At 44.1% G+C, this 19,508-nt stretch overlaps 1 protein-coding gene and 1 long non-coding RNA gene across 2 annotated transcripts; both read right to left on the reverse strand.

Annotated features, from left to right (window-relative positions):
* Positions 1-2,205: 2,205 nt before the first annotated feature.
* On the reverse strand, positions 2,206-10,139 carry LOC124592352 (cuticle protein 7-like; the record flags this gene model as incomplete). Its single annotated transcript, XM_047131829.1, has 2 exons — positions 2,206-2,565; positions 9,701-10,139. Coding segments are annotated over 2 exons (669 nt in total), but the record flags the coding sequence as incomplete, so codon positions are not given.
* A 129-nt stretch (positions 10,140-10,268) lies between these two features.
* On the reverse strand, positions 10,269-17,744 carry LOC124609542. Its single transcript, XR_006979495.1, has 3 exons — positions 17,697-17,744; positions 13,391-13,505; positions 10,269-10,348 (listed from the first exon to the last, which is right to left on the reverse strand). It is a non-coding gene; the product is annotated as an uncharacterized LOC124609542 (long non-coding RNA).
* Between the last annotated feature and the right edge of the window lie 1,764 nt (positions 17,745-19,508).

The following is a 19,508-nucleotide window of genomic DNA, read 5'->3' on the forward strand; positions in this document are numbered from 1 at the left end:
AGATATATGTAAAGGTTTTTAACTACCGCAACCAGTCACAAAATTTGTGAACTAATGTATTATTTATTTATTGTGCGACATGGTTCGAGGGAATACCTCAACATCAGGCTATGGAATTACAAAAACATTTTCACAATATGATCATACAGATGTTAAACTATCTTTTCATAAATGCTTTGATTATCCTGTGGAAGAAGAGAAAACCTAGTAAGAGAAGATGTCAGTTTGTATGCTGGACTAATGTTTGCATGAAAATGTTTTGTAACAGTCACTCACTTTGTTCTTAAGGCGTGGTAGTCTCGTTGTGATGAGCTGAGGTGTTACCATTTCTGTGGCTCTCTTGAATTTCTTGATCACTGTTCATAAATTTTCGCAAACGCACCAGTAACTTGGAAACACGATCACAAAATCAAATCTGTAGTGCAGTGAACAATATGGCGGTCAAAATGCATCTGGTTTCGATTTGACTATCGATCTGTCGATGTATGTGGTGTCAGATGTTTACATGTCTTCTGCAGGTCTTGCTATCGTATTACAGATGTAGGCTGACGAAATACATTACAAATGAAGCACCTGTTACAATATTATTTTACAAATGATGATATAGCGAAACATGCAAATGAAACAGGACACAGTGTTACAATAGACAACAATCTCAAAGTACAATACTACATAATTTAGAAAAAAACTGGAAAATGGAAGTGGTGGAAGAAATGGAAACATTCATCCATGGCCACATGGGGAGTAACGAGATCCCGAATGAAATAAAAGATTTCAAAAATTCACACTTCTTTTCCAATTTCACTACAGTACTCTTAGAATAAAGGATACGAGTACATAACATCACAGTCGTTTGACTCTAGCCCCAACAATAGCTTAGAGATGTGTAAAATAAATAGTTCTTATATCATAATTTGTACAATAATATTGTAACAGGTGCTCAATTTGTAATGTATTTCGTCAACCTACATCTGTAATACGATAACAAGACGTGCAGAAGACATGTAAACATCTAACACTACGTAGACCGACAAATCCATTGTCAAATCGAAACCAGATGTATTTTGACCGCCATCTTGTTCACTGCACTACAGATTTGATTTTGTGATCGTGTTTCCAAGTTACTGGTACGTTTGTGAAAATTTGTGAACAGTGTTCAAGAAAGCCAAGGGAGCCACAGAAATGGAACACCTCAGCTGATCACAAAGAGACTGCCACGGCTTAAGAGCAAAGTGAGTGACTGTTACAAAACATTTTCATGCAAACATCAGTCCGGCTTACAAAGTGACATCGCCTGTTACTAGGTTTTCTCTTCTTCCACAGGATAACCACAGCATTTATGAAAAGACTGTTTAACTTCTGTATGATCTTATTGTGGAATTGTTTTGTAGTGCCATAGCCTCATGATGAGGTATTCCCTCGAAACATGTCGCACAATAAATAAATAATACATTAGTTAACAAATTTTGTGACTGGTAGCTGTAGTTAAAAACCTTTACATAAAGTTAAAATGGTTGCACTGTTTCATGTGTTTTACATAGTCTCCTCCACGAAGCACAGGGCGTTCACACGACCATGTGAAAATGTCAGAAAAGTCCTCGTGAGGGATGTTGTTCGACTCGTACGTCAGAGTGGGTGGAATGACAGTTATTTCGTCAAAGCTTTGACTCTTCATGTGAATTTCTATATTTTGTCGTTCTGAGGTACGTTCATACTGGTAACACTGATTCTCATCATCTACTACTATTTATTCCAGAGAACTGTCCGCCTATCACATTTTAATCAAGTCACGGCAAACATCCAGGCGTCGATTTTTCTTTGTACATACTTCTCTCTCCGCCGAAACAATCTGGACTTTATTTACTGACGTTCAGTTTGTTGCCCCACTGCAACCTACGGCGCGAAAACGTCGGCACACTACGGTCGCACATCCACTACTTACCAATGCCTGTTCACAACTGACTGGTTGAATGGACGTCGATTGTTTACGGTTGTTAGTTCAAGCTGCCACCGTTGTTATTGCACTGACGGCGCTTATACGCCAAGTATAAGGTCAGTCTAGAAACTTTTTGTACAGTTGGTGTATCCACTATAAAGTAACCTTTAATTGGTGGAGCAACTGCATTTTGACAAGCAGGGGATGTGAATGAAACTGTAGGAAGATGGTTTCAGACAATCTCATAACGAGAATAAAAGCATAGCGGATAACCGAAATAAGACGTCTTTATTTCGATGTGCCCTTGTCTAGCAGATAACGCTTGTACATAGCAGTTAATATAAGTTATTTACAAGGTGTGCGGTGCAGTCCAGAGGCGAGACGGTGTCGGCAAAGTATTCAGTAGTGGACCTTGGAGTGCGGCGTCAGCAGCGAGGAGTGCGCCGTCTTGAGAGGCGCGCCGTACACTGGCGCGGGGGCGGCGACGCCGGGGGCGACGTAGCCGGGGGCGACGTAGCCGGGGGCGACGTAGCCGGGGGCGGCGAGGCCTGCGGCGACGGCGGGGGCCAGCGCTCCGGGTGCAACGACGCCGGGGGCGTAGCGCGACAGAGCGCCCGGCACCACGCGTCCTGCAAAGCGGAACAGACGCCGTCTGTAGCGGTAACCGTAGTGTGTGTGTGTGTGTGTGTGTGTGTGTGTGTGTGTGGTGTGCGCGCGCGCTGAGGGGACGCCGAGTGTGTGCTGGATGCAGCTGTATCCACAAGCTTGGTCCGATCAGAGGGATGACAGTTGGTGGCACAGTGGTAAAAATTGTGAGTACAGTTCGACATTCCCTTAAGGATAAGCTCATTAGAGGCGATTTGGAAAATATTGGGAAAGAAATTTGTTGTATCTTTCTTAAAGGATTAATCCAAGCATTTGCGTTAACTGGCTCTGGAAAATGACGAGAAATCTAAATCTTAATGGGTGGACTGGATTTTGAAATGCCTTCCTCCTCAATACGCATTGACCTGTATCTCCTCTAAGGTATGGAAACGACGTCCTTTCGAAGTGTTTTCAGTCTGGGAAACAGGAAAAAGGCTGCTGGGACTGCTCCGGAGGATATGGTGGATGGCGCACAACGGGTATGTGGTGATTCGCTAGATAGCTGCAGACAAGGAGTAACGCGTGAGCTGGCGCATTGTCATGATGCTACATCCAAATCAGGTTTTCCCATAATCCAGGCCTCTTCCGCGCACAGCATCCCTTATGCACACTAGGATTCGCTGGTAGACTTCCTTGTTTCTCATCTGACCACGTGGCACAAATTCGTGATGGATAACCCCTTTGTTCTGAAAAAACGTAACCACCATCACCTTGATCTACGACCGACACATGCGTGGTTTTTTTGGACGAGGTGACCCTCTGCCCACCCACTGCGACGACTGCATCTTCGTTATCCGTACCCCACGTCTCGTTGCCTGGTATCAAAGGTTTTCATTGTCATTAACAGCGGCAAGCAGTTCCTCACACATTTCAACACGGGTCTGTTTCTGATCTTCAGCCAACAAACGCGGTACGAATTTGGCACTTGCACGACGCATCTCAAGTTTTACACTCAAAATTTGATCACATGGTCCTATGCCGATGCCCACCTCCTCAGAAACTTCCCGAACAGTTAAACAACCATTTCCGCGAATCACAGAACGAACGCTATCCACATGCCCGTCTTATGTTGATGTGGAAGGACGTCCACACTTGGAATCGTCACAGACCGACATTCTGCCTTGCTGAAATTGTTTAAACCATTCACAGCACTGCGTGCGACTCATACAGTCCTCCCCGTATGCTTGGATAAGCATTTGAAAGGTCTGTGTGAAAGCTATGTCAACTTCGTAGCACAATTTCAAGCACACAGATTGTTCTTCAACTCCTACATTGCACTAATCCGACGAGCAGGCTATACACGTGCTTACTTCAGCGGCTGTGGTTCGCTTGCAAATTGTCAGAGCTACACGAGGCAAATGGCAGTTTGTTGTCTAGGGCGCGCTATTTCAAAAGTTCGATTTCTTTTGAACACACCTCGTATGTGCAATGTCTCACCACTGTGTCATCTCGTTCGGTGACATAGAAGCAGTTAAGGTGAGTTTATCCTATGGTTGTAGGAAGACGTGGTATTTTCATATAACACTGAGAAGCTTATTGTCCGATGTGTTTTGTTACACACATATGATCTCCTGATGAAGTTAAGTCGATGGTAATCCGTGTGATCTGTATGTAGAGTGCTACAAAAAAGCACTGCACACGTAGCACAACAATTTATACAGGTAACTAATCCTGAAACCCTGTATCCAGAACGATTTCTCGTGTATGCCAGATGATATTGTGTTCCTTGTCAAGCCTCCACCTGCCTCAAATTACCTTCCTGGAAAGGTTTGTATGTGTAGTAGTCCGTCGGATTAGTATGCTTATGCTTTGTCTAGGTATGAGGTTAAGTCTTAAACCACACGTAAAAAGCTACCATTGTCGTTATATCAGGACTGTCACTATTCTGCGAATTCAGTAAGTTTTTTCGTGTTGGTGCATCAGATTGTGGAAACGGAAGTCCCTTGATGAGGTCCAGGTTCGTTCGAATTAGTTGTATCTGCCTTTGCTCCGAAGTTCTGAATTGTTTTATCAATCATGTATAGAAATCTCTTTTATGTAGAGAGACGGAGCCGTGAGGGGATGGCGTCGACCACGCATAAAACTATCACAAGTCGTCATCCACACAGATTAACCAATGATATTTATTTATCGTAAGCTTTCTTCGTAAACCTGAATATTTGGCTGCAGGATCCATGTAACTAATGAGTTCAACTGTTAAAGCGTTCAAAGAATATCATATGAACCATCACTAATGTAATATTAATTTCGATGACAATGCCAGCGATACAATTTTACGCTCATATGGAAGCATGACTGTATCATTTTTAATTTAACGCTAAGACGTAAATGACGATTAAATGTCTTCCTACTCGATCAGTTAATGCAGTTTCACACTACCATTCGTAAGATAAGTGTACCTCCTACACACCCACACTTTAATCGCAAATTGATGACAGTAATTTTCCACAGGAAATGTAGACTGGCAATGGCAAGGAAAGCGTTTCTGAAGAAGAGAAATTTGTTAACATCGAGTATAGATTTAAGTGTCAGGAAGTCATTTCTGAAAGTCTTTGTATGGAGTGTAGCCATGTATGGAAGTGAAACATGGACGATAAATAGTTTGGACAAGAAGAGAATAGAAGCCTTCGAAATGTGGTGCTACAGAAGAATGCTGAAGATTAGATGGGTAGATCACATAACTAATGAGGAAGTATTGAATAGGATTGGGGAGAAGAGAAGTTTGTGGCACAACTTGACCAGAAGAAGGGATCGGTTGGTAGGACATGTTCTAAGGCATCAAGGGATCACCAATTTAGTATTGGAGGGCAGCGTGGAGGGTAAAAATCGCAGAGGGAGACCAAGAGATGAATACACTAAGCAGATTCAGAAGGATGTAGGTTGCAGTAGGTACTGGGAGATGAAAAAGCTTGCACAGGATAGAGTAGCATGGAGAGCTGCATCAAACCAGTCTCAGGACTGAAGACCACAACAACAACAACAACAAAGTAAATAACGTATAAATATTGACGATTAAATGTCTTCCTACTCGATCAGTTAATGCAGTTTCACACTACCATTCGTAAGATGAGCGTACCTCGTACACACCCACACTTTAATCGCAAATTGATGACAGTAATTTTCCACAGGAAAAAATGCTTCAATTAAGATGAAGAATGTTTTCCTATGTACGTATTATCCCAGCAACCACAAACTGCTCACCGCAACTGATTTCCGCAACGAAGATAAACAGTTTGAGTAACCTTTCTGTAGCAGGTGACCCCAAATGATTGGTTCTCGTTGCCAGTGGTAATTGTAGCGGCGCTCGGAAAGCACGCATCTGGATTTATAATTGCCACTGGGCGATGTGGGGCTGTGAGTAACAGGGGCAGGGCGGTACGTTTCGCCAGATGGGTGCTTGCTCCCGCCCGAAGCGCCCACCGAGAGCGGCAAAGCGTTCGGAGCATGCTGCACGCTATACAGCAGGCGGCCTTGGCATTTGCAGAGCTGACGAGGAAGACCACATGCTGGCTTCGGAGGGCGGGGTGCAGCGCCACACCTATCCGCCTGTGCTTTCGCCAGGGGCGAGCAGAAGTGCACACCGCACACACGTTTGCCTACTGTCTCGTTTATAACTTCTAAAACAGCGGCAAGGTTCATCTACTTATACACCTTACGGTGTGTGGTGGAGGATACCTATGGTATCATTATCATTTCATCCTTCCGTGATCCATTCAAGAATGGTGCTTAGGCCTCTGTATGACCTCTAATTTTTTCTGATTTTCTCGTCGAGGTCATTTCGCGAGACTTACGTGGGAAGATGCAATATGATACTTCTTCCAATGCACAGTCTCCATCTCGGTGATATACAGCACCTCTCTTGTACCGATTGCCTCTGGAAGTTGCTGAGCATCTCCGTAATATTCTTGCACTTACTGAAAGATCCCGTAACGAAACGTGCCGCTCCTTGTTGGATCTTCTCTGTCTCTTCTATTAATCAAATCTGTTAAGGCTCACAGACTGGTGAGTGGTATTCAAGAATTGGTCTTAAAAGGTGTTTTGTAAGCCACTACTCACAGGGTGAACTACATTTCTCTAATTTGTTTCCAATTAAGTTTAGCTCTCCCTCTGCTTTGCTATAACTAGTCTTAAGTGCTTAAGTGGCCATTCCACTTTAGGTCCCTCTGGATGCTTACACCAGAGGTTTCTTACGGCAGCTACTGTTTCCAGTGACTTACAGCATAGCTTAATCTAGCAGCAGTGGATCTCTACTCCTATTTAAGCGCGATCACTTACATTAAATTACGTTTGGGTCAACAACCAGCACCTGTACCAATCATCGATTTTTTGCAGGTCTTGCTGCTTTTCCATACACACTTCTGGCGTTGCAACCTTCCTATAGACCACACTGTTATCTGTGAACGGCCTCTTAGAGCTTCCGAAGTTATAAGCTACATCACTTGTATGAATTGTAAAACTCCTTTGATTTATTCCCGAAAATTTCGGTCCATCGTTTACTAGGAGGTCTAAGGTATTGCCCTCAGAATTCGGCTCTCAATCAGTTCAAAGTAGTTGTTCAGATGAGAGATGCAGAAGCATCCAGTGAGAATCCATGTCCCTGACACCAGTTTTAATAGAGTGAATAAACACGTGAACTGTTGCAAAATCAGTCCTATATCTCACGTTGTCTAATTCCTGCCTGAAATAATAGACAGATAAACGGATATAAAATTTAAAGACATACTGCGTGAGGACGACTGGGTTCACAAGAAGTACAGATCAGCCATTGTGAGTGAATATTTACTAACAGAAGAAAGAGTGAAGGTAAATCAAGATGCACAAACAGAACTTGTGGACCCAGAGGTAGCCTTGGCAACGTAAAGTATGATGACATACAATATGCTAGAAATACTGAGAAATTGGGGAAAGTAATACAGTACTGAATGATTAATACGATGTCCAAGTTGGAATAAAAAAATTGTGAAGTAAAGAAATAAAAGTTCCCGTTGATAAGGTAATGAAAGGACGTTGCATACCACTGGTATTGCTCTCAGACAGGATAAAGCTATGTGTGTAACGAACAGGAACGACAATTTTTCTCATACATCCGAAAACAATCATGAACTGAAAGAGCTGCTTTTTTAGCAGATAATAAGGTTTAAAGGTAAACAAAGCAGTTGTGAAACTGAGGGAGATTAGTTGCAAAGAAAATAGCACATTATTACAGTTAAAGAAGGTATAGTAAAAGAAAAAGTGTAATAATTATTACACAAGATGCTCATGAGAAAAGAAACATCAGAAACATATTAATGTACTAGGGAAAAATCATGCAGAAGCAGCTGTATTGGCGTACAGTACATTAAACAGAGGAAGGCGTTTTTAAAAGAGTACCTCAGGAACACAGTATTGTATGCAAGTGAAACGGGATCATAGGAAAACCGGTAAGAAGTAAGTTACAACATTTCAATTGACGCTATATGAGAAGTAGAAAATCTGTGGAGCAAACCCTTGACAGGGCTATTGCCCCGCTGCAGGTAGAGTACAGCCTTTCTCGCAGCAGCGTTAGGAGGGCGAGGATAGTGGGCAGGACCTTTGCCCCAGTCGCCTTTTACCACTAGGAAAGACCCCCATTACTCAATTGACAGCAAGCAGAGTGGACCTGGGGGCGCCGCGGAAGCAATGAAAGGAAGAAAACTCTCCATCCATACCTGGTATTGAACATGGGGCCCCCGGATGTGGAGTCTAGTGCATACCAGATAGACCACCACAGGCACAGTGCTGTTTTATGTTCCTGAAAATTACGTGGAAGGGTTTGGCACAACATAAAAATGGTGGAATTTATGATTGCAACCACAAGAAGGAGCAGGTTAGTGAGGAATATGGAGGGGCATATGAGAATGGTTAATTTCTGACCCGTATCAACAGTACTGACAGAATTTTATAGAGGAAAGGTTGGGAAATGTAGAATTTTATAGAGGAAAGGTTGGGAAATGTATTATATGATAGAGATTAAAAGAAACAGAGACAGAGAGAGAGAGAGATGGAGGGAGAGACAGAGATATTAAAGGAAATTACATTGCTTGAGATTAAAATTTTGAAGCATTGCTCTGTCGACTATTTTCTTAAATCTCCATTCTGCAAAGTCGAACAAATATTTCAAACAATGGAAAACATGGATTATGTCGTCAGTGGTCTAATACAATTCATTTGAAGTACGTCCAGTTCGCAATTCTTGTGGAGAACGTGCTTGTCTAAATATATGAAGCAGCCATATTCATTTTCAGAAGGTTCACACTTTGCAAAAATAATTTTTTTATTATTTATTTTTGCTTATTCCTTAGTGTGAACAGCAACAACAGTGAGAAACTTCTTTATTGCCTTGCCGGACAAATTCGCTTGTGTCTGTTCTCTGTTGAAAGGTTTTCTCCATCGGTAATCTTCAGATCGAATAAGTATCATGAGATATAATACTGTGCACACACAAGTCATCTGTTGTAATAATTGATTGACTATAATAGGACATGAGTACAAGTATTGGGGCATTCAACTTATTGGATACAAGGATTACCAGTTACTTTCGAAAGCAGTCAGTAGCTAATAGGTAAAGATTGGATCAGACACTTGTTTAAAACGTTTACCAATGGTGTACTCCATTTTTCTAGGACTCTAAGGATTGTCAAGCAAACTGGAAGTTATGTAAACAACCGGTTCACGTTGTTGAAATGACGGAACATACGTAACACGTATTCCATGGAGTTTCCGGATTTCAGCCGAATGATGACACCTTGCCACGTTATTTTGGCCGGCAGCCATTCAGGCGTCTTCAGATGAATTGCTTTTTACAATGGAGATTGTTGGAGCATGTCTCTAACTTCATGCCAAAAATTGGCCCAGAGACACTTACGCATCCGCTACATGAGCGTCCTCTGTTGCATATTGAAACATATGTGCCTGTATCTCCGCGCCAATTTTCGGTGTAGAGACGTGCAGTAGCAGTCTACAGCGCAGAACATTCCCCTGAAGATGGTTGAACGGTTGTCAGTCGAAACATCGTGGCAACGCTATCCGGCTGAAATCCCTAAACTTCGTGGAACACTCATTACGCCGAGGAAAGTTGGAGCATTTTAACTTAACACTTGCCTGCGAGGGCGGCTACGGCATTGGGAGCGACGGCAGCTCCGAGAGGTGCAGGGCCGGTGGGGACTCCGTCCTTAGTGACGACGGCGTTGAATCCGGCGCCGGGGGCGGCAGTGTACTGCACGGTGCGGACGCTGCCGTCGGGCTCGACCAGGCTGTAGCTGCCCTCCACCACGTCGCCGCTGCGGCTCTCCTGCTGCTGCTTGGCGTCGCCGGTCAGGGCGTCGCTGACGCTGTAGCTGAAGCTGTACTGCGGGTTGGGGTCGTAGTAGGCGTCGACGGCTTCGGCAGCGGGCAGGCCCAGGCGGCCCAGGCCGGGGTAGCGGGCGGCGGCCAGGCCGGCGTAACCGGGGGCGTAGGCGGCGGCTGCGGGCAAGCCCGCGGCGGCGGCCGGGAGACCGGCGGCTGCCAGTCTGGCGGCGGCGGCAGCAGCGGCGGCTCTGGCGGCGGGAGACAGCGCAGCGGCCGCGGCGGGCGCCAGGGCACCCGCGTAGCCGGGAGCGTAGGCGGCGGCGGGCAGACCGGCGGCGGCTGCGGCAGGGAGCCCGGCGGCGGCCAGCCTGGCTGCGGCGGCGGCTGCGGCGGCTCTGGCGGCGGGCGACAGCGCTGCGGCCGCGGCCGGCGCCAGGGCGCCCGCGTACCCGGGCAGGCCTGCGAGCAGCCGAGGTCAGCTATCAAAGGTACTGCTCGCGCCTCCAGTAATCTGTGCTGGCCTGCGACGTTCGCGCATCTCAAACATCACTGGATCCCTAAATCACTCTTCCTCGATCGAACTGTCAAATGGCGTGCTGTACGGCGTAGGGCGATACAGAAAATAACCAAAAGCTGTCCTCAGGGGTCAATATGTGGACCTGCATTCCGAATTGACTTTCACGCTTGTACCTGGCAGATAAAGTAATACGGAAGGCATGAAACTTCCTGGAAGATTAAAACTGTGTGTTGGACCGAGACTCGAACTCGGGACCTTTGCCTTTCGCGGGCAAATGCTCTACCATCTAAGCTATCCAAGCACGATTGACGCTCCGTCCTCACAGATTTACTTCTGCCAGTACCTCGTGTCCTACCTTCCAAACTTTACAGATACTCTCCTGCGAACCTTGCAGAACTAGCAGTCCTGAAAGAAAGGATATTGCGGAGACATGGCTTAGCCACAGCCTTGGGGATGTTTCCTCATTTTGAATACAGAAGGCGTATCGCAGTCCTCAGATCGTTCAGTGTGGGGACACTTTAAACCTCTATGAGTTAATTAAAAGGCGAGTTATATGACACTGAAGTTATAAATAACTTTGGGGCGGACTTCTAAAATGATGGTAATAAAAAGAGACTGAGAAATCAACAAAGTTCGAAAGAGAGAGAGAGAGAGACAGAGACAGAAAGAGAGAAATCAAAGGAAATTACATAGCTCTAATTTACAATTTTGACGCTTAGCGACTCCTAGCACAACTTTCTTAAATCTCCTATTACAAAGGATGGGTAAGGAGGTGTATTTTTGCAGTAGGTCAGGATACGTGGGTATTAAGAAGAACGAAACGACGGATGTAGCAGCCAAGAAGGTATCTCGAAAATCCCAGTTCATTCAGTGTGCCACTCCCTTGGATGCTATCAGCTCGATGTCGAGGTGCAGAGTCATGCATCGATAGGAAGAAGAGTGAGTGGAAGTGAGAGAAAATATGCGGCGTCCGGTGAAGTCTGCAACTCGGCCATGGCGTACCTCTTTCCAGCCACGCTGACGGGATGAGGTCCTTCTCATATGTCTTCACATAGGACACAGGCCTCTCATGCACAGCTTCTTGCTCCAGTGAGAGTATTCGCCAATGTGTGGTGCTTGTGGCATACAGATCACTGTACATCACGTTCTACTACACTGTGTTTTGTATTCAGACAAGAGGACAGCAGCTCATCTGCCGTCCGATTTATCCACTGCTTTATTGACAATGACACGAATGTCGCACGTATTTTAAGTTTCTGTAAAGTGTCTGACTTATTCACTAAAATTTTAGGGTCTCGTTTTCAATATGTTATTAGGGTGGCTAGTTCATCTGTTAGGGTGACTAGTTCATCTGTACATTTTTTGTAAGTGATCAGGCAGTCACATATTCCTGTGAATCTGTTGTACATTCCCTCTTGTCTTATTTGTGTTTCAACTGAGTTTTCCAACATAAGACCATTTTAATGCTACCTTACAGAATATGAGCTAATGTGACTGTGCGGGTGATCATGGATGAGACTGGGAGAGAGTGAGTGAAATTTTATATCAGATTACTTCTTTCTTTTATCCCATTGCCTACTTTTAACCGCATTCGCTTGGACTAATTTTCGCGTGGGCGCTGATAACCTCGTCGTTGAGCGCCTCACGACAAGCACCACACACAACACCGCCTGTATTCAAGGACCTAACCATACTTCTATGGTTGGATTTAGTGGTTGGATGGCATAATGAATGGATCGCATAGAGTAGACAGATCCGTTGCCAACGGTCTCACGTGGAATCTGTTGACTCCAGACCAAAGATAGAGGTCACGGAGTACCGCGGACTTTCGGAGATCAACTAGCGTGTGTACAACAAATGAAATACACCCGCACAAAAAACTATGTATCTTTCACTTAAGGGTAGGTTTGCTGTTACTAATTATTAGGTTGTATGGCTTCTCAGTAAAAGGGATGCCGATATCCAGGTAGCCAGGTTTGAATACCGACTCGTAAATAAATTTGTCGGCTCACCTAGCCACAGATTTACAAAAGGCCACCATGTATGCACAATAGTACGTGAAAGGAACTAATTTACTAAAATCAGACGAGTTCACGATACATTTGCAGATATCAAGTAAAGGCTAGAGCTGTATCACTTTCATCCATTTCAGGGAATAATTCATCTCATTATCGCTCATGGTTCCGAGCCGCAATGTTTGTTTAAAATGCAGAAATGTCACTCAGGAACTTTCTTCAGTTGCTCCGTTGTCCAGGTTTATGGCTTCTGCACCACGTTTTCCTATTACGGCCATTTGCATCACTTACGAGTGGTTTTGAAATTCCAGTCCGACGTGCAATACCCTGCTTTGTGTTGTGGTGGTCACGAAGTTCGCAAATGCGGCAGTCAGTTCTGCAGTGTCTTTTTCAGCTGTCATCCACTTACTTTTTTTCACTGTCCTCTTCAATGACTGTCACGATCACTCAACACACTTTCGTCCGCCTTGTGACTTGGCGGATGAAGGTTTTCTACTTCTACTGTGTGCAGTTTAGCTCTGCGGTACAGAGCTTCTTTAATCACGAAACTGTTTGTCTACCTTGATTACGGAAGGACCCACCATAACAGCACCAACAATTAGCCCATGTTCCAAATCAAGCAGCTCTGACATAATGCGCTCATATCTACACAAAACAGTGTCCCAACACGACTCATACTTCCGCCGTATTGCAGACATTGCACAGGTGCCGTTCGTGGCAAATTCAAGAACTCAACCTGCAGACTTGGCTAGCGTTTGCATTTATGCTCAAGCATGAATTTCTTGCTGTGTTTCCATGTTTTTGTCCAACCCTTGTACATTAATGACTTAAGCCATACGAGCACACATATCTATTCGCAGTATAAAAACGGGCGTCTACTGCCAACAATGCAGTATTAAGCGGTATTGTTGTAAGCACTGCCACTGTGTGAGCAGAGAGATGCTGACGTTCGACGGTACGACTACTCACCTGCTAGACCTGCTGCCCCGTAGCCCCGCAGCGCTGGCGCCGCCGAGTAGGAGACGGCGGGCGCGCCCAGGTAGCCGGCGCTGGCTGCGCCCAGCAAGGCGCACAAGAGCACAACCTGCAGGCACACACAAGCGTCACAGTTCACTGTCCGCAGTCACCAGGCGGGTGATTCCTCGACACGTCCAGGCCGGCGTGTACCACCGGTGGCTCAGTCCTTCCATCGCACGGGGCTTATCACCAGTGGCTCACGCTCCACTCTAACAATTATGCTACCAGCAGTACTCTAACGTATGATGTATTGCCTATCAGCAAGGCGCAACGAACAGCTGAACAAATGAGGTACCACACCATTTGTGACTAATTTAGCGTAAAATTATTTTATCTGATCTCTAGTTGTTTTAAAGGAATAGACTTATGCCGCTTTCGAAACAAAAGGTCAGTATTTTATAATAGTAGCCTAGGACATTCGAATAGAACCGCCACCCCACGGCGAGGAACAGGAAAAGCGGCACCGCCATATGAAGGAAAGCATGAATAGCGCACCTCCCCGCAGCGCGAAATATAATCGTCAGTGTCGGCGTGAACGTGTTAAACAAGTCCACGACCGGTTTCATTGCCCATAGATCATATTCCACCACCGGACCGGCGAGGTGGCGCAGTACTTGACACGCAGGACAAGTGTTCAGGACGACGATTGTTTGCATCCCCTTTCGCTGTCCGTTGCGATAAAAAATAGTCTGCGGTCACTGCCATGACTTCGTGCCATAGCTTGCCAATTGAACAAATAGTCTGAGGATTCAAAATAGGAATTAGCAAAGAAGAGAAGTAACACAATGAATATCCACCCCTGCAGCAGAATCTGCGCTATTTCCAAACTCCCTGGTAGATTAAAACTCTGTCTAAGACCGGAAAGCGCTCGTGGAGCCTTACGCGAAAGCGCCATGAATCGGCATAAAATTTTAGTCTCCAGGAACTTATTGAAAATATTTTGAGCCCTTCTTGACGTTCTTACACGGAAAAGCAAATGGAGAGAGACAGACATAATCACTTTAAAAAAGGAAAGAAAAAAATGATTCTCAAATTGTTGGGTCATAGTAAAACGAGATAGGTTAGGAAGAAGCCAACGGAATTGCCACAGGGGTAACACCGGTTCCCGTCAGATCAGCGAAGTTCAGCGCTGTCGGGCTGGGCTAGCACTTGGATGGATGACCGTCGGGTCTGCCAAGCGCTGTTGGCTAGCGGAGTGCACTCAACTCTTGTGAGGCAAACTGAGGAGCTACTTGATTGAGAAGTAGCGGCTAAGGTCTCGTAAACTGACATACGACCGGGAGAGCGGTGTGCTGACCACATGCCCCTCCGTATCCCCATCCAGTGACGCCTGTGCGCTGAGGATGACACGGCGGCCAGTCGGTACCGTTGGGCCTTTCAAGGCCTGTTGGGACGGAGTTTAGTTTTCAGTTTGGTAGGTTAGGAAGAATTGGCCGGAAACGTAACCGGTGTAATGAGGTGAACCAAGATTCTCCCAAATGCGAGTTCTCTATCGTAACTAGCCTATGCCGTTGCTCGGTACAAACACGACAAGGTTCACTTTATGGTAGCCTAGCAAAATCGAGGGTATTACATAGCACACCAAGCAAGTGACCGTGATAGGACAATAGTACGTGCGGTAGCGTTCTCGCTTCCCACGCCCGGGTTCCCGGGTTCGATTCCCGGCGGGGTCAGGGATTTTCTCTGCCTCGTGATGGCTGGGTGTTGTGTGCTGTCTTTAGGTTAGTTAGGTTTAAGTAGTTCTAAGTTCTAGGGGACTTATGACCACAGCAGTTGAGTCCCATAGTGCTCAGAGCCATTTGAACCATTTTTGACAATAGTAGAAGTACGAGACTAGTGTTAGCAGGTAAGGGAATTCAAATGTGCTCATCACCAAACCGACTTCAGTTTGCAGAGTTTTTCTTCGAGGTGAATGCTAGAAAGTTTACTACAATTAACCCAGCCTTCTCCAACTCAGCGTGCGCTTCATATACCATTCCCTGATGTCGCTAGGCTAATAATTACTGACCTTCCTTCTTTCTTTAACAAAGTAAAAAGAAGAAGCCGAGAAATACGTTTTAGGTAACACTGAAGATTTTTTCCTGATAAATGCTAGGTCAATAGGAAAAATGGGAGTGTGCTGAACTAACAAATTTTATTATTTTTTGCGGTACGTCTTCGAAAACGTAGCAAATGAGTAAGGCAACATGACAGAAAGGACAGAATGGAAATTCACTTAAAAGACTGCGTATCTTTGTCATTTACTTCTCAGTCGGAGCGCTATGTTAACATTATTGCTTTTCCTGATGATACACATTTGTTAAAAAGAGGACAATTGCTTAAAATGTTTGCTTATTAACATTGATTTACGTCAAACACAATGACAATTGTTTAACAAGCAAAGTAAGATGATTTCGTATTAAGAAGACGCGAACTGATCTTTCTTCGACTTCCCTATGACATCTAAAGGAAAAACTATGATATTTTTCCTTCGTTTAGTACGTGTAACAAATTTTGCGGAACAACTAGCATGTGCGTTGTGAAAGAACAGAGAAAGCTGCAATGATAATAACTTGCATGTAAAAATGAAAATAGGAGAAAAAGAAAGGGTTACTTGACGATCTCAAGTTGCTGTGTGCTACGTAAATAGCTGCAAAAATTCTGATATTTGAGCTCTAGCCCCAAAATTAAATTACAGTGATCTGTTTATATGAAAAATATTGCCGAAACCCATCAATCTGAATGCAGCAGTCAATATGTAATTTAGGTCTCCTAAAGACAGTTATTATGTCTCATTTTTGCCAGATTGCAAAGGCAAACCAAAATTCACTTAGCGAAGATCCTCTAAGAATGCTTCCATAAGAAGCTAAGCAAGGATGTCAACAGACCACAGTTTGACTTTGTATAGTATTACTATTGCCTTCATATCATCCGAGAACCGGCTCAAAAAGCGAGGTATAAGGAGGTACTACTAAAAGGATTCATACATACAAAGCTTTCCAGAGAAGAAAGGCATCGTTAAATTTAAAAAAAATTAAGAATTAAAGAATAAATAAAAATACGTATGGACTCTTTTCTCAATAGTCCTCTTAAAACAGACTTTCGATACCGCTATGTTCTACTAGGCATGTTGGTCACGTCCTATTTTCTCCATGATGAGTTCAGAATGATTCAAATGTGATACCGACGGACCAGCAGTGTGCCTCTGAGAACTGATTGGTTGCCTCAACCGCTTCGCCTTTCAACGTTTGCCATTACAATACCACAATTCTCTGTGTGGCTGGAAGTCACGAATTTCCACTCATCCTTTCCCTTTCCTTCTCCATTCCCTGTTTCATACTAATGTAAGCACCAGCCGCGTCATCAGGAGTGGTGTCTGTTCTGTCAGACATGTCCGAGAGAACAGACACCACTCAAACAAATTCGAATATATAAATATAATCAGGATTATATCCGACAATTAGATAAATAGTGAGTGAGTAGGTTTCCTCGAGGTATTTTAGGACTGATTCCATCTCTCTGGAGTATGTTAACAGCAGCTAGACCCAGAAGTACATAGTTTCTGGAAGTGAAAATCTATGCCCATTGAAACATTCAGCCCTTTATTCACAAAAGCATATGATTTTGCGAGAGCTATGTGGAGTGCACGAAGTAGTAGTGCGCGAAAGTTATCCTGAAGTTCCCATGATCACAATTATTTTTCCATCTCTGAGTAACGATAAGAACAAGATTAGTGATGTAATATTTCTCAACATTTAAATTTGTGCTTATTTGCAAATCAACTGCGACCCTGTACCTAGAAAAATAGACAGATATATTTTTGCTACAGTTACATAACGTGTTCGATAATATGATAATAGTAAATAATTAAGAGTTCAAAGGTACGTTAACTGCTGGACGCATATGGAGCATTGTATTTCTGAAAAGCGATCTGTTTGTACGTTTCTTGAAATGACTTTATGAAATATCCCATAATATGGGAAAAATGTGTAAACCGAGCTCCCTTAGGCATACTCTATTTTAAATGTCCAATGACAAGAGTAGCTTAGCTTATTCTGAATTTTATCCATAAATGAAGGAACTCTGTCCTAGAAGCAATGTGCCAAATTTCAGTAAAGATTTACGAAACGTTATTTCGCCCATAGGAAAAGCTACGAAGTAGAAGTTTCTAGTATAGGCAATCTAAGCCTGTCAAAGCCCAAATAAGGAGACCCAGACCCCAGCGATAACCACGTGGACCGGCGATGATGCCAGCCAGCCAGCAGTGGCAGGCACTCACCTGGAATGCCATGGCGTGTATCTGCTGTGATGGGTGGAGCGGTGCGACTGATGCCGACTGCCCGTCGGCGCCTGCTTATATACTCCAGATGCGCCGGCCCCCACCCGACGCCTCGCCGTCTGTTCTTCACGGAGCGATCTTTAAAATACATCCTTGCCTTGTAAAGCAAGTGCTGTGACGCAACCACGGAGGCTAATATCTAGGTCGTGGCATCTGCCACACCTCTAAATCTCGACGAACCGATGGGTAATTGGCTCCACTTTTTTCCCGTTCCACGTAATTGTGCCGATGTGAACAATGAAAATCGTTCTACTATCGGGTGCGGATTTTTAACGAAAAATGTTGGTTTCGCTGCTTTATTCCGGGACATGGGACAGGAGGAGCTTTGTAGATAAGGGTCAATAGCTCAAAGGCGGTGATGCAACGTAGTATGCTTGATGAGCTGCAATTAGAAAGATGCACCAACTGCTGCGGGGTTGAATCCAGCGTACGTTACCTGAAGGGAAAGCAACACGTTACAGGTTTCGTGTCTGCCCACTTTATCAATGCTGAGCTGCAACACGAGTTAGCAGGTTAGCCATTTGTAAATGTCTTATAATGAACTGGAATCTGTCGCAGCGAATAGAGGACGTACTTTTTCACATAACACAGATCATCACTGAATAACAAAGCAAGCAACAGTTCACGTGAATTAATGAACACAAGGAAACAATAGCAAACTATAAGCACAGTTTTTGGTATTCGCCAAGTTCCAAGCCAAAGTTCTCTCAATTTGGGACTTATAGAGCAAGATTAATTCATTCCTGTCACAGCTACTACAAATCAACTAGAATCTATCGCAACAAAGTAGTGACGTGCGTTTTTTTTTTTTCAAGGCAAAAACAGTGTAATCTATCCTCGTTGAATAACAAAGCAAATAAGAGTTTAGGCGAACTGAACAAAAGGACACAATAAGAAAACTATAAGAGCAGTGACTGTCATTTACCGACTTGTAAGATAAAGTTCTCCTCTCATTTTGTGACTTGAAAAGTTCGCCTCTCATTTTATGACTTGAAAAGTTCTCCTCTCGTTTTGTGACTTGAAAAGTTCTCCTCTCGTTTTGTGACTTGAAAAGTTCTCCTCTCGTTTTGTGACTTGAAAAGTACTCCTCTCGTTTTGTGACTTGAAAAGTTCTCCTCTGATTTTGTGACTTGAAAAGTTCTCCTCTCATTTTGTGACTTGAAAAGTTCGCCTCTCATTTTATGACTTGAAAAGTTCTCCTCTCGTTTTGTGACTTGAAAAGTTCTCCTCTCCTTTTGTGACTTGAAAAGTTCTCCTCTCATTTTGTGACTTGAAAAGTTCTCGTCTCATTTTGTGACTTGAAAAGTTCTCCTCTCATTTCGTGACTTCTAGAGCATGGTTGATTCATTCGCGTCGCAGCTGATACAAATGAACTAGAATCTGTCGCAATGGATTAGTAATGAAGTATGTAATTACAGATCCTCACCAAATAACAAAGTAGTCAAGAGTATCTCTACATGAACTAGTGAACAAAACGAAACAATAAGAAAACTATATGCGTGGTGTTTGGCATATATCGAATTGTAAGACACAGGTCTCCTCTCATTTTGTGGATTTAGTGCGCGTTTAAATCGTTCCCGTCACAGCTATTACAGATGTTACTGGCAAATAGCATTATTACGCTTATAAAAATCCGATGTTCTTCTTCTTTTTAATGTTACGACTTTGACCGAACACACTGATCCTATACCAGCGTCTTGGCCTCGAACTTGCCTCGGATTTTCCTGAAACGTTGTAAAGCAGGTTTTGGAA

The sequence above is a fragment of the Schistocerca americana genome, chromosome 1 (assembly GCF_021461395.2).
Source record: "Schistocerca americana isolate TAMUIC-IGC-003095 chromosome 1, iqSchAmer2.1, whole genome shotgun sequence".
Lineage (NCBI taxonomy): Eukaryota > Metazoa > Arthropoda > Insecta > Orthoptera > Acrididae > Schistocerca > Schistocerca americana.